The sequence below is a fragment of the Caretta caretta genome, chromosome 16 (assembly GCF_965140235.1).
Source record: "Caretta caretta isolate rCarCar2 chromosome 16, rCarCar1.hap1, whole genome shotgun sequence".
Taxonomy (NCBI): domain Eukaryota; kingdom Metazoa; phylum Chordata; order Testudines; family Cheloniidae; genus Caretta; species Caretta caretta.
In genome coordinates this window covers 22980302-22995775 of record NC_134221.1, presented here as the reverse complement: position 1 = coordinate 22995775, position 15474 = coordinate 22980302, and the positions used below count along the sequence as shown (strand labels likewise).

Here is a 15474-nt window from a genome sequence, read left to right as displayed (position 1 = left end):
CTTAAAAGAAATTATAAAGCAAAGTAAGTATTAGAAAAAATGTTAGTTTTGTCTTAATGCTCTTTTTACAGTAGCCTAGTGGGATCGTAAAGAGATTTTGGTCCTCCTATGATTCTCCAACAAATAGTCATACACCCAAAACAACTCCTATGGGAATTTATTTTCACATGAGCATTGCTGACTTTAAACAGAGCAAAGTACAAAATACACACTAATAAATGTACAGTAATTAATACAAAACTCAGAGCAAAATTTTGAGAACTCTTTTAATGTTCTTACTCTTTGCACCTGGATAACCATTGTTTTAGGAATGCAAAACTATTTTAGATAATAACTTCACTAATTATGAAGATCTGTTTTTTAAAGAGTTTATCTGTGTATTTTTAAATTTAAACCTGTTAGTGGGCAGTCCTCACCCCCAAAATGTAAACTTAGGGAAATGCATATGTGATGTAATGTGCAACGGGATGTATCCTTTATACCCGGTAAACCAACTGGAGATCTACGGCTTCAAAATGCTGTAAGAGTTAGATTATTTATTTAATTAATTATTATTATTACAAAGCCACACAAGGATGATGACATATGCCAATGCAGTTTGGGCACATTTTCTAACAAGTGAGATTTTAATTTTAATTCTGTGCTTTGGAAGATATGCAATATCAAGAAGGAAGTGCAAATTAGGTTCTGAATGATTTGTGTTGCATTGTCCCTGTAGTAACACAATGCTGATAGTATGATACAATGTATGTTAGAAATGTGTTATTTTATTATGTGGATATTTGTACTTGTAAGTATAACAAATATTAAATCTTATTTCAGCGTGGTAATAGAAAGCAATATATTCTACCATATTAGGGTAACTGTGATGAGCTGTTTAAAAAGCCTGGCCTATTATCTTTTAACATTGCTGTATATTAAAATTCCCTCTAGCAACCTTGCAGTGTTCTTGCTCTTAAAAATAGTAGTTTTGCAAATGCAGTCATTATGCCAAGCAGAATTTTTAAATTAATTAATAAGGCCAATAAATAGTTTTAGTTTTGAACCTATCAGCACTCCATTTCAGTTTGCTATCCTTCATGTAATGGATATGGGCTTTGTGTAAGATTTAGGGCAAATGTGCAAGATTTAGATTTGGAAGTCATGGGGTTTTTTATGCATAAGCAACGTAGCAAATGGAGGGTCAGATCCTGCTATCAGATCTGCACAGATGGGTCCTTTGAAGACAGTAGGGCTCTGCACAAGGACGGAACCATTTATATGGATCATATTGCAAAATCAGGACAGTATTTTATAAATAAAGTCCTATATTATTTATGCCAACAACAGGTTACATTTTATGCATAATATTTTTCAAAACTTGGGGTCAACCTTGAACCTGTGGTTTCTCTGTAGGTGTCTTGTTGAAATTGCAAGGGGGAGAGCTGAATGCTTAGCACTGAATTTTTCAACAAACCCTTCCTTAAAAAGAGATGTTAAATATTTTTACCAAACATATGCCAAGAAGGGAAATTCCCCTTATCAGTCCCTACATTAATTCTTAACTAGAAACGTGGTAAATTATAAACTATCTAGAAACCTCCAGAAGGGTACAATATGAAAAATTGAGCTTGAAACTATAGTAAAGAATGGGATATGTTCAATTGAATTATGTAGGAGGAACATGCTCTTACAGGGGAAGTCAATATACTTTCTGCTTCATTGAATCGGTTATTAGATTGATGTGGTTTATTTGCTCAATGAGGGAGTTGGTTTTAAAAATAAATGAAGCAAGAAGCATCAATTCAGTTGGCACTGAAATTTATTATTATTGGTCACAAAGTTCTTCATTTGTAAATCGATCCTTTATTTATCAAATTGGCTATGATTTGCCTTAGGCGGTCTTGTTTCAGTTTGAAGCAAAAAGAAAAATCTAGTTTTGAGATTTGAAGAGAAAGAGAACAGGCAATGAAATGAAGTGGAAAATGTGAGTAAACTAGTAAAGATTTGTGGTGGATTTTGTGTTAGGGAATTATAGCTTTGAAAGGGTGGGTGTGTGTATGTATATATATATATATATATATATAATACTTTGCCTATGAGTTGCTGGAAATCTTGTAACACACCTTTCTGCCTTACCAATTTCATGACAATGCTTTTCTTTAGTGAATGAGATTTTTAATAATTAAACATTACATGAAAACTTCATGCAGCGCTGAAGCTTTGTTTGCTTTATTAAAGTACAGTGTATAAATAAGGAATTCTAATAAAATCCATTCACACTTCAGGCTTCCTTACTAATAGATGCAATTTTTCTTTAACATTTCCTATTAGACCAATGGGTTTTATCTTTTTTTTTTCCTATTGATGTTGGGAAGCATTTTCTAATCCCACAGACCCCTGTTCCTAGGTAACAAGCAAAAGCTGTGCCAGCAGAAGCGGTCCTGCCAGGCCAAACCCATGTGGTTTGGTGTTATTCACTATGATCCATATGGTCAGGCTAGAGATTGTCCCTAGAGGGGTGTTAACACTCAACAACCCAACCTCCTCCTTCCCTTTGGAGCTTTGCTAGATGGCTCCTGCTGCTTACCCATGTGTGAATCTTGATTAATTTTTCATTTTTAATGAAGTTTGATCATGTTTATTATTTCACATGATTGACTGCCTGGTACTCCTTCCGTGTAATTGATAAAACGAATATTTCTTCATCTGTCTTCTATTTCTTCAGGGCAAAATTGTGAGATTATATGCTGTGGTTAATGTTAGATTTATTGGTCCCATTAGATGTATAAATTATCTCTTTTTCTCTCCACAGGAAGTTCTACAGACTTTGACCAAGTTTTGTTTCCCCTTCTGTGTGGACAGGTAGTGTTAGATTTTCAAACTTTACGAGAAAAAATCTTGTCAATAAAACTGCTGCAGAAAATAAAAACCATACCACTCTTAATGTTCTGTCTGTTTGACTGATTTAAAGCACCCAAATGCAAATTATAGTTGCAATATCCCCTTTTCTTGAGGATTTTATGGGCACCGTCAAAAAAGTTTAAAAGATAGAACTGTGCATTGGCAGGAGTCAAAATGCATTTTCTTCTATTTTTAAACAAGATTTGGATGCTAAAATTAAATGTTGCTAATTTAATATATTCTAAGAATGGTTAATGCTAAGAATCCCTTAAGAATTTAGGGGAAAGTTGGCAGTTGTGTTGTGGATATTTAACATAGTTTGTGACTTGTTTAGGGGAGTTAAATAAGGACTAGATTACTTGGCAAGTTAATATTTTCTATTGGAAATATTTAATTATTGGATTTTAAAAACATACAAATTGCTTTTTGTTTACTTTTTGAAAATAGAATTATTTTAACCAGTTTCATGGAGATTGTAAATATTCATATTCTGAAATGATACACCATTGTTCAAATCGCACAACAGCAACAAAAAGTTGGTTGACAGCATTAGTTTTACAACAATTAATATTCTGAACTTTTTTGACTGTAAGCTGAAACTGATGCTAATCACAATGACTAGACCATTATAAGAACACATTTTGCTCATTTTAGTTGTGTTTGCATGATTCCTACAGTAGGAATGAGTTTTTCTGCATAAATTGTATTTATTTGCAATTCATAACTCCTTTATTTTTCCTCCAAGCAATTGTTCACCTATCATTTTTATCCCACAGGCCAGCCTGAATATGTATAATAACTCAGTATCTTCTTTTTAAAAGGAAAATAAAAAAACCTGTTGCTGTGGAATGGGGGTAAATACAGAACTTAGATAGTTTTATTGCATCCTTAGAAAAACTCACCTTTATTTAGAGAGATGAGGTGGGCAAGCTAATATCTTTTGTTGGACCAACTTCTGTTGGTGAGAGGGACAAGCTTTTTAGCCACACAGAGCTCTTTTTCAGGTCTGCAAAAGGTAATTCTGTGTGTGTAAAATGGTGTGGCTCAAAAGCTTGTTCTCTCACCAACAGAAGTTGGTCCAATAAAATATATTACCTCACCCACCTTGTCCCTCTAATATCCTGAGGCTGACATGGCTACAACACTGCATACACTTTTATTTAGACATTCTTAACAATTGCTAATTAGTAACTTAATCACACATGCACATGCACAGTCTTAGTTGGTACAGAATCTTTTAGTCTCTAGGGCATTGTTTTGAATATGGGCCAATTCAATAGTGACTAAAAGTTATTATCATTGGAAAGCTCTTCACTGGCCTTTGTGAAATTAGTTGCTCTCAGTCCAGTTCCTAGAGGACAGGTGTCCACATAATAAAACCACAGCACAGTTTGTCCTCCTTATTGGTAATCTCAGCTGAATGGGCTATGCAGACTGAGCTGTCCTTTCAACCCTAGAGGTGGTCCCTCCAGGTCAGGGTTGAGAGACATTGGCGAGGCACTGCTAGGGGGAAGCTTGCATTGCTGCTGCCTGTGCGGTACCTGACCTGGATGAATAGAAGATTCCAGTCTCCTGGCTGTCAAAATGAGTCTTTTCACCAACACTTACAGACTTAAAAAAAATTTTCACTTAAAAGGACAATCTCCTAAACACCACAAACATTTCTGCTATTTTACATTTACTCTTTTGACTGATCTTGCTTGCATCTCTTTGTAAGAGTGTCATGATATGTTTTTGTTTTCCTGAATGTTTCATATTCATTGTACATGTAGAAGGGCAGCTTCATTTTTAATAGAAACATTTGTGCCTACTTTACATAGGCATATTTAGGTTTGGTATAATTTGATTTTATTTATAATTTTGACAGGGTAATATCAATGTTTATTTTAAAGAATTTATGAATTTTTTTATCAATTTAATTTTTCAATTGGGCAAATTTATGTGTTTTAAGCACTTTTTGTATTTAAATTTTCACAATTGCTCAATAATGGGAGAGTGAGACAGTAATTATTTAGGTTTCAGAGGAACAGCCGTGTTAGTCTGTATTCGCAAAAAGAAAAGGAGTACTTGTGGCACCTTAGAGACTAACCAATTTATTTGAGCATGAGCTTTCGTGAGCGACAGCTCACTTCATCAGATGCATACCGTGGAAACTGCAGCAGACTTTATATATACACAGAGAATATGAAACAATACCTCCTCCCACCCCACTGTCCTGCTGGTAATAGCTTATCTAAAGTGATCAACTTTAGATAAGCTATTACCAGCAGGACAGTGGGGTGGGAGGAGGTATTGTTTCATATTCTCTGTGTATATATAAAGTCTGCTGCAGTTTCCACGGTATGCATCTGATGAAGTGAGCTGTCGCTCACGAAAGCTCATGCTCAAATAAATTGGTTAGTCTCTAAGGTGCCACAAGTACTCCTTTTCTTTTTGCGAATAATTATTTAATGACAGTAGATGTTGAGATTCAAAAATTAAAGGATTATAACTGTTAAGACACAAGTTGTCAGCATCATGTGTCAAAATATAGAAAGTAAATATCCTTAAATCAAACCCTAATAAGTTCTCAAGCAGCATTTTTCTTACTTTGCCTATATGAACATTTTGATTATTATTGATGGAAATATATTTTCATTGGTTTGTCTGTGTACGGTGAAATTGATGTTTATTGACACGTACAAATAAAAATCTAATCCATCCTAGCCTAGGCATATTGTGCCTTGTTTTCTCACTTTGCCAATTATGTAAAATTTTTGGGAAAAAATTTAAAAATTTATATATTTTGTGCAAATGGCAAGAACAGAAACTGAATCTGTGATTGGCTGAAATGTGATTCAGCTGTTGAGCCCCACTCTGAGTGCCCTCTTATCTCTCCTAAGATCATAGATATTGGAGATCAGAAACACCTTTAAGCAGACATTGATTTTCTGAGACCAGTTAAAGAGTGTTCTCCAGCAACATATTAAATATTTTCTCCAATTTTAAATGACGCAGGCAATGGGTTTCCAATACTCCATACTGTATTTAGGAATCTTCATATACTGAGGATGTGACAAGTATACTGCTACATCTCTTCCCTTTCCCCAACCCAAAAATATATCAAGTGGCACTGAACAAGTGGTATCTACTTACAATGTTAACTTTACTTTTAAGAATGAATCACATGCGGAATCTGCACCTCTAATCACTTTAGCAGCCAATGACAAATGAGAGAGAGAATACACATTTAATCAGTGAAACGCAAATATATTAAATACAGGTTTATAATTACCAAAGAAAAATGAAAAGATACTATTGATTCACAGTTGCAAGTTGCTTTCCTGGACTTTGGCTACAATCAAGTATAGTATCAGATAAATATGTAGTGTTCTCTCTGAAAGGCTATATCTGGAATTTGCAGGGAGATAGGCAAGACCTATAAGATTAAACCTGTTTCCAACTGCTGTAATCCAACAGCTGATCTCTTTTATATCCATTTACATTACACTATATTTGAAATAAAAAATTAAATTATTGAACAACTGACCACATAATTAAATGACTTCTGAATTTATTGGTGCAATCCCTCCACCCCCAATATTCTCAGTAAATACTTTGTCTGGCATCTGAAGTCAAGAAAATATTTCTTCTATAAGTGATTTCCTCCTCAGTTCAATGTTAGAGGGATTTTAACCTCCTGTATATGCCTGAAGAAATGTATATTTGATCAGATCTCCAGTTATCCGCATTCTTACTCTTTGGTTTTTGTGCAATAAAAGTTGCTCTTCTGACAAAGCAATCGAGAAAAACATTAATCCTGTTTCATTATAGGTCTTTTAAATAGTTTCCAGTTGCTAGGTTTCCATTTTCTTAGTTGTAGGTGTAGTATTAGATTCTGTCTGTAACAGTGGAGATATTTAGTGTCAGAAATTTTTCAGTAACTAGGCAGTTATAGTGTTCTCTATAGGATGTCAGTGATCCTGTGGTTCAAGACTCTCCCAGAGCACCAGAAAGATAGTATGATTTTGTATGGGTAGGAACAGATGCTGACATAAGATATCAGAGATGCTTCATTATCAGAAGATGTAAACCTTTCAGTCACCACCTCACAGGCCCAAAGTACACTATTATAATTCACTGGTAAAATTCTTTCTACAGTAAAGGACACCTTATCTCTGGGAACGTCATAGCCATGATCAAATCTTGTCATTTAAACTCATAGACTGCAAGTATTACGCATTAAGATCTGACTTGTGGAGATCACATTAAAAATGAATGAGACACTTGCAAATTCTAGCGAATTTTTCCTCTGGGTTCGTAATACTACACCTGTTTAGAGAATGGGTCTCAAGAGCAGGAACATTTCAGATGTCCTGTTCTTCCAACTATGCGTTTATTGTTGGTATTACCTCTTCAACAAATAGAAGCCAAGGAGTTGCTAAAGGCAACATCTTGGTCTCTCCAAAGTCCTTTTAATTTAGCCATAGCAATTTCAGACAACTGGATATCAAAAACTAAAGGACAGTTCAAACTTCTTACAGAGCACATCTTCAGGATGATGAAAATAATTCATTGAGACTTTAAAGCTAATCACAAGCCTTTGAAGTGTATATCATGAACATCCAATTGTAAAATTGCCTTATTTTGTGTGTGAAGGCTTTAGTACACATTGAGGCGTCTAAATTTGCACCATTGCCACTAACACACTTTATACGGGAGCATCCATTTTCTACTGAGTAATTTGAAGCATCTTCAAAACTTTGAAGTCCCTCTGGAAAGGAAGAAAATAGTGCAGCGTAGTTATCCTGAAAGCATGAATCTGTAAGAATATGAAGAACTTTGGAACCATCAAACTCAACATTAATAGCCTTTTTTCATACATACAATAAGAGTGAGGCAAAAGTTATTGGTTATAGGCCATGAAGTCTCAAGAGCTTTCTGCTGGAAATGTTCATTTTGAGTTGCACTGGCTTCGAGATGTGCAATCTAATTTGATAATGTCTAAATTACACTCATAGCATAGATAATATTCAATATTATCCACACTGTAGCTGAGAACGCATCTGAAGTCAAGGAAACATAATGATCCTAATGGACAAACTCAATAACGCTGTATCTTGCAGCAAGTAGGAAGAGAAGCTGATTCAATCTTGCCAGGTTAGGAAAACTTCAGTGCACAGAAGAATAATATTCTGGCAGGCAGATTGAATTGCTTGTCAAATGGACCTCAGAAGTGAGCATTAAACCAGGATGACAGAGACAGGAGACATCTCAAATGAAGGAGAAACCACTAAAATGTCCCCCCCCCCCCCCCCGAGGTCATAATGGTGTTTTTAAAAGGAAAATCTTCCATATAAGAAATGGCTTAAAGGCACCATGCTGTTATCTGTCCCTTGGGGTTAAATTACTTCCTGTAAATGCTAGGGTGACTTATCTAAATTACTTCCTTGTAAATGCTTGGGTGAAATATAAAGGTGGGAAAATGCATAATACTAATACCTCTTCTATGCCCAGTACCTCTTCTATGGCTATTCTCCAACTACTGGAGATGGTCATGCCCAGTCCAGTTAAACTTGGATCAGTCTGAATCTGCTCTCTGGAATCAGGGATACATCTGTCTGTGGTTACTTTATGTGACAAAGTTCCTCCTCTACCTTGGTGGGTACTGCGCTTTTTGACAGATTTGCTCACCTCAGAGCTTCATGGCAGCCCTCAGTTTGGCTGCTTTTGCTAAACCTGCTGTACACTCAGCTAACCTGATCACTGGCCAGCATGGGGGAAATGGAGAACAATCTCCACAGTCTCTGTTGTCCCACGAAGTGGGTTGGGGACAGGCCAGATCCCTTTCCAAATTAGACCTTCCCTTCTGGTCTTGCTCACAGACCAGGTCAACTCCTCCTGTGTCCGATCAGGAGTTGGGGGAATGGGGAGAACCCGGGCCTGCCCTCTACACCGGGTTCCAGTCCAGGACCCAGCCCAGGACCCTGTGGATAGTAGCTGCCTACATCTCCTGAAACAGCTGCGTGACAGCTACAACTCCCTGGGCTACTTCCTCATGGCCTCCCTCCAGCACCTTCTTTATCCTCACCACAGGATCTTCCTCCTGAAGCCTGATCACACTTGTACTCCTCGGTCCTCCAGCAGCACGCCTTCTCACTCCCTGTTCCTTGCATGCCCTCCACTAACTGATGAGAGGTCCTTTTTAAAACAGGTATCCTGATTAGTCTGCCTGCCATAATTGATTCTAGTATGTTCTTAATTGGCTCCAGGTGTCTTAATTAGCTTGCCTATCTTAATTGGTTCTAGCAGGTTCGTGATTGCTCTAGCGCAGCCCCTGCTCTGGTCACTCAGGGAACAGAAAACTATTCATCCAGTGGCCAGTATATTTGCCTTCTACCAGACTCCTGTACCCCTCTGGCCTGGGTCTGTCACATTTAAAAATCTTTTTAGAATATACACGTAAGCAGGTGGAGAGGGGAGATTTGTGGTACTTTGTCTTGGGAATTAAACAGGCCTTTTTCCATATAACATCATTTGGAACAAAAAGAAAAGGAAAAGGAGTACTTGTGGCACCTTAGAGACTAACCAATTTATTTGAGCATAAGCTTTCATGAGCTATAGCTCACTTCATCGGATGCATACAATGAAGTGAGCTGTAGCTCACGAAAGCTTATGCTCAAATAAATTGGTTAGTCTCTAAGGTGCCACAAGTACTCCTTTTCCTTTTCTTTTTGCGAATACAGACTAACACGGCTGTTACTCTGAAACCTATCATTTGGAACAGAAGCTGATTTAAATGATAGGTTACAGACTACAGTTGTTAGTTCTGCAGTTTCACTATTGAGTTTCTTTGGAACTCTCAGGTGAATCTGGTCTTGGTGACTTATTACTGTTTAGTTTATCAATTTGTTCCAAAATCTCCTTTAATGACACCTCAATCTGGCACAGTTCCTCAGATTTGTCACCTAAAAAGAATGGCTCAGGTTTGGGAATCTCCCTCACGTCCTCAGTAGTCTTATCAGAGAGCCTGTAATCTAAAAAGAGATAGAGGGAGGTAAAATGTTCAATAACCATTGGCACATGGCTTGTGAATTCCAAAGTGATCTTTTAAATATACACATTTTAAAAAATTGCATGTTCCAAAATGGTTTCTTTGCACACTACTGAAATACAAATAACCTGCCCATTCACCAAGCATTATCTAAATCAAGGTTTGATTAAAAAGATAGTACCCCATGATGCTTAAGCTTATTACCTATGCTTTCTCTGCTAACTTGTCTTTTAATAAACAAGTTCCTCCCTTCCATAGATGAGGACTGCTTCCTCTCTTTTCCATAATTTTAACTGTGAGTTTAAATTCTATTTCTCATATACCCTTGGCTTTCAAATTTGTTAAAATTAAGCATATAATCTTCTTTTAAAACATAGTATTAAATTACTGTAGTAACATTATACCCAAACTTTACAGATAAAACATAACACCAATAAGAGTGGAGCTTGTGGTAGTCCCCGGTAGTCCTTTGCAGTTTATAGGAGTGTTTGTTCTCTTGGATGTTAGCATGGGGGATAGGATAGCAATACTTACACTAAATTCTCAGCTGTTGAATTGCTTTTGAATTGAGTCTTTGGGCATGGCTACACTTTAAACTTCAAAGCGCTGCCGTGGCAGCGCTCTGAAGTGCGAGTGTGGTCGTGTGCTCCTGGTACTCGACCTCCACGAGGGGATTAGCTTAGAGCACTGGGAGCGCGGCTTCCAGCGCTGGGGCACTGTTTACACTGGTGCTTTACGGCGCTGTAACTTGCTGCGCTCGGGGGGTGTTTTTTTCACACCCCTGAGCGAGAAAGTTGCAGCGCTGTAAAGTGCCAGTGTAGCTATAGCCTTTGTTCACCTTCAAATTTGGAGAAGTAGAGTATGTGTCTGTTTTGGTGCTTCGTTTTGTGCTTCCCTTCAGCATTTTTTCCTTCCTCCTTTTGACTACACAGAGAGGTTTTTCCCTTTTAAATTTGGTAGTAGAATTTATTGTCCTATATCCTAAGGCTCTTTCTTTATTGAAAGTCTATCTAGTTGTTGGTTTTCACTGGGCACCGTGTGAATGTACCAGGTCACATACATGTTCATTGATGGCATTGTAGATAGCGCTGTAGATTTCAGAATAGACTTTTAGAGTAGGATATTTCTGACTGGTTTAAGGTTTGTAACTGTATCTGTTGAGTGAGCCTGAACTTAACAGTAATTTTCCTTTTATTCCCCTTTGATCATCAAGATGGCGTTAATATACTTCATAGCTTCATGTGCAAATGCTATTCAGTTGTCAGTGTTTATAGTATGCTTTAAACTGGAGCGTAATTTGAACAGTAAATATTTTATAGTTAATTGTAGTTGTATTAAAATCTAACTCATACCAACACTAGTTCTCAAATGAATCCCTAATCCAAATTAAATAAAGCCTCCAGTAAACAAACATATTGGTCCTGGTTTCAACACTGTATTACTCCAGTTTTATTTTAAGCACTGGAGTTACACCAATGCAAAACTGGGATGACCTGATGGTGAATCAGCCCTACTGTCTGTTAATTTTAGGGTTTTTATATCCCCTACCAGCATGGTATCTATGCATTTCTGTATTAGGTGAGATTTAGACAGAAATGTGATAATGTTTAAAGAAATCCCATATCTCCCTAAATGAAATGGTTTATGCATTTCATTTTGGAAATATGCCTTTTTTAAAAAAAGGTTCTATTTTATATGCACCTTAGAGAGAGCCGATATTTTTTAGAAATGTGTTCTAGACCTCAAACTGCAAGCAGTAATATCCTTTATGATTTATAGTGTTAAAAATACTTCGGCACCCTACTTCTATCTTTTTGGTGCATTGCTTTTTTCTGTGTTCTTACAGAATGAAAAGCTATGTTTTGCAAGTCTGAGCGGATATTCCTATAGTGATGCTTTCCACTCTGGTGTGGCAGAGAGCCATCATCTTTAAACAATGTTGTTGCGTTGTTTGGGCACACTTTTAGAAGAGGCAAATAAGCATTTTGCTGTAGAGTGGAATTGGATTATAATCTTGAAAATCAGATACAAACTATACTGTCTATAGGGGTTTAAAAGTCACTGTAGTGATGCACTAGCATCAGTTCAGCATCTGCTTAGCCACAGTACCAGCTGTGGAGGTATATTTAAAGATTTTCATGTTTTGAGGCAGACAATCAAAATAAGATACTAACTTTGTTACAGAAGTTTTATTTACCTTTATCTTACTGTGCTGCTGTTAGTTTCCCACTTTAGCCAATACTGCCTTGTAGTAGAAATTGCATAGCTGCATAGAGAAATGGGGGAAATCATCTGTGAGGCCTTCATAAGCCATACATTTTAGAGGGGTAGTGCTGTGCTCATTCCCAGCCTAATTGGAAAACAGAGAAATATAAAATGAATCAATCAGTATACTATACAAAGCCATAATGTCACCAAATACTATTTGAATTTAAAGCAAAACAATCCCTTGAATGAAGAATGATATAGAAATGTTTTGCACTGAGAGTGGATGTGAGTTTAGTTGGTGCTGTGTATTGTATTGACTCTAATCAACGGCCATGTTATTGTTTGTTTTAAAGACATAGGAAATTCTTCCACTACTGTTCCACATCTCCAAAAAACCCAAGAGATGGATTCAAACTTGCATTTGTAAAGAGTGTAAATGCTCAAAGTTAATTTCCAAAGAAGCTCTGCAGAGAGAGGAAATGAGGTTCAATGACTTACTCTGATTAGATACTTCTAACATTGAATAAGATGAAATTAATTTTTCCTTTTGTTGTCTTTATTTCTAGCCTTACAGTTAGCCAAGTTGGCCAGAACTTTACATTTGTGCTCACAGACATTGACAGCAAACAGAGATTTGGATTCTGTCGCTTATCTTCTGGGGCCAAAAGTTGCTTCTGTATCTTAAGGTAAGTCTGGTTGTGGTCTGGCTATTGGCTAGCTCTGAGAAACAATGTTGGCCTTTGCTTTGTTATACTGCAATTATATTTTCCAGCTGTTCAGAATTATTTTCCTATCTGGTCCTCAAAAAGTCACTGCACTTCTGGAGAAATGGTGCAAAATATTCTTGCACTTTGGGTTCCTCTGATGATAATTAGATTTATTTGTAGTCAATGTACTTAAGTTAACAATGTGGAAAAAATTAACATCTCGATGCAGTAATTTGACACAGCATAGCATGATGGCAACCGTTATCTTTAGCTGTCACAATTGATCCTGTTAAGACATTTCATGGACATTTGTATATGCAAGTTTTATTAATAAAGCGTTTGTTGGTAACTGAGAGAATATCTTGCTGATGCTGTACCTATCCTAAGGCTCTGTAATTATAGCCTCACTCCTTTCTGTTGATGGATGTGTGAATGCAATCTAACCTGATTATAAATACTGCTACTCGGAGATAGAAACAATGTGCTTCACATAGAAAGTGAGAGGACTGGAGCTGTATCAAAATAGTTCCTCGTGACTCCAGGCCGGTATGCTCTGGGGCAACCTTTGCTTAGTTTTCTATTTCCTTTTGCTACCAAAAAAAAAAAAAAAGACGAAAATCAGATTTCAGATCTATTGTTTGCCAGGCTCCTGCTGAGAACCTCCTGTTGGGGAAATAAAGCTATGCACACTGCTCCCTGTCAGCCTCTGTTACCTAGGTGTAGCAGTGGCCTGCCTCCTGTCTCTTTCTATTAGGAGAAAGAGGCTCATGGAGAAGCAAAGCGAGCCAGGGGAAGTGCCTCTTGATAAAGCCCAGGTAAAGACTGTACTGATTTAACCCTAAGAAACAAAAAGCCAAATGCCCTAGTTACCACTTGTCAGTCCAGGAAAAAGCAGGGGTGGTTCCCCACCACCTCCATTCCATCCTATTACACAGGGACTCTTTGTGGTGACATATTGCTAAGAGAACCCATTGCAAGAACAGAAACTATTATCGCTGACCCAAGTTCCCCAGCATTGTATACTGGCAATAGTACAGTGGGACCCACTGCTATTAAAAAAAATAAAATAAAATAAAAAAAAGGCAAACCATGATTATAAAGGAGACTTTCAGGGAGAAATGTATGAAGAACAAGGTGAAAGCAGCAGATACAGGGTTAAATTCTGCCTTTGGTTACATGTAATCCCATTGTAGCATTGTGGTTGCATGAGTGCCTGGGAGCAGAATTTGTGCTGCCTGTATATAACTTAGAAATCTTTCTTCTATTTATGTTTAGTACAGAAGGAACTTGAATGGTCAAAAGATAGGAAAAGTCCACAAAATGTGTGTTTTCTCACCTCTCTTTTGCACTATGCCAGCTGTGGTTAATCAGACAGACCTTTCCTAAGAAGTCTGAGATGGCTGGAGAAGAAAGTCACTGCTTGGTTTCCGTAAGTGAGACTGGACAGGAGGGAGAGTATTACTTCCCATTGCATATCTGACCAAGTGACTTGAAGACTTCATTCCCTCATAGTTCAAAGCTCTCTACTTGAGCAACTGGAGGGCAATACTAATCCAACTATGTGGAGTACACATTGGAGATGGAAGTACTTGCTGAGGCATTTTCTGGAGCCATTATCCTAAAGAATTGAGGCACTGATATGCTTTCTCATGGTAACTCCCTGGTCACTCCCTGATAACTTTGCTATTTAATGAAAAATTAAAGGGGGAAAGCAGGCAAAAATGTCTGGATGAGTGTGAAATCTCTTCTATCTCTCCTGGACAAGGGTTTTTTTGTTGCCTGCTCCCTAAGTGAATGCGTGGAGAAGAGGCAGAGGGGAAAGAAGAGATAATAGGCTGGTGCCTCATGCGTCCACTCACAGAAAAAGATCTGAAGAGTTAGAAGAGGGGATGAACTGGGCCAATAGGCCTCATTTCTGTTGGTCCGTCATGCTGAGGATTTTAAACATATTTTTATTTAGCATAAACTGGTAAGAAAAATTCAAGATAGGGATTAACTAAAACAGCTAATGTTTACTGTCTTGTTCAGAAGATACTGAAAAATTGTATAAAGCAATTCTTCCCCAGTTCAGTGTCTTTCTTTCCAGTGCCACAAAGCGTGTTGCTAACATTAAACCTTCCAATGTCCTTTGGAAATTACATCTGCTAGCTAGTCTGTACTTTCTGTCCCCTTGTGTGGTGGTGGTGGTTTTTTCTACAAACCCCCATAGTCCTCAGCATGTTTTGTCCCTACCCCTTCTGGAATAGTTGTTTAGCAACTTCCTCTCCCCAGAGTGATTCTGTACAGAACCCTGAATGTCAGCTAAGTAATCTTCTCAGACAAGTCACTCCCTCATCAGAAAACTTTCAGCCTCGGCAAGCTCAGATGGTTGGAATCTTGGAGTTGCACTCCTCCTTGTGCGCTGCCATATGGTGGAATGTTGCGCTGCTTCTCCACCAGTCAGTAACACTTTCAATGATAAACGTGGGTTAATGACTTACTCAGTGATAAACCAGTTACACTAACTTGGAAGTCAATGAATGAGGTTAGAATGGCCTCCTTGTGCCCACATTTGCAATTTTCTCTCTGCAAGAGGACTATGATGTTCGTTAAAGTACATGTGCTTACTGAATACAGAGAGCATTCATTGTTTTAATGCGAGCC

General features: G+C 37.5%; 1 protein-coding gene across 8 annotated transcripts in view; it reads left to right on the top strand.

Moving 5' to 3' along the window:
• Positions 1-15474, top strand: part of DENND1A (DENN domain containing 1A) — a 421003-nt gene that overhangs the window by 104176 nt on the left and 301353 nt on the right. For all 8 annotated transcript variants that reach the window (XM_048822735.2, XM_075120368.1, XM_075120369.1 and 5 more), the window contains exons 4-5: positions 2795-2844; positions 12691-12810. In XM_048822735.2, coding sequence (XP_048678692.1) covers positions 2795-2844; positions 12691-12810 — 170 coding nt within the window. The remainder of the gene's footprint in view (positions 1-2794; positions 2845-12690; positions 12811-15474) is intronic.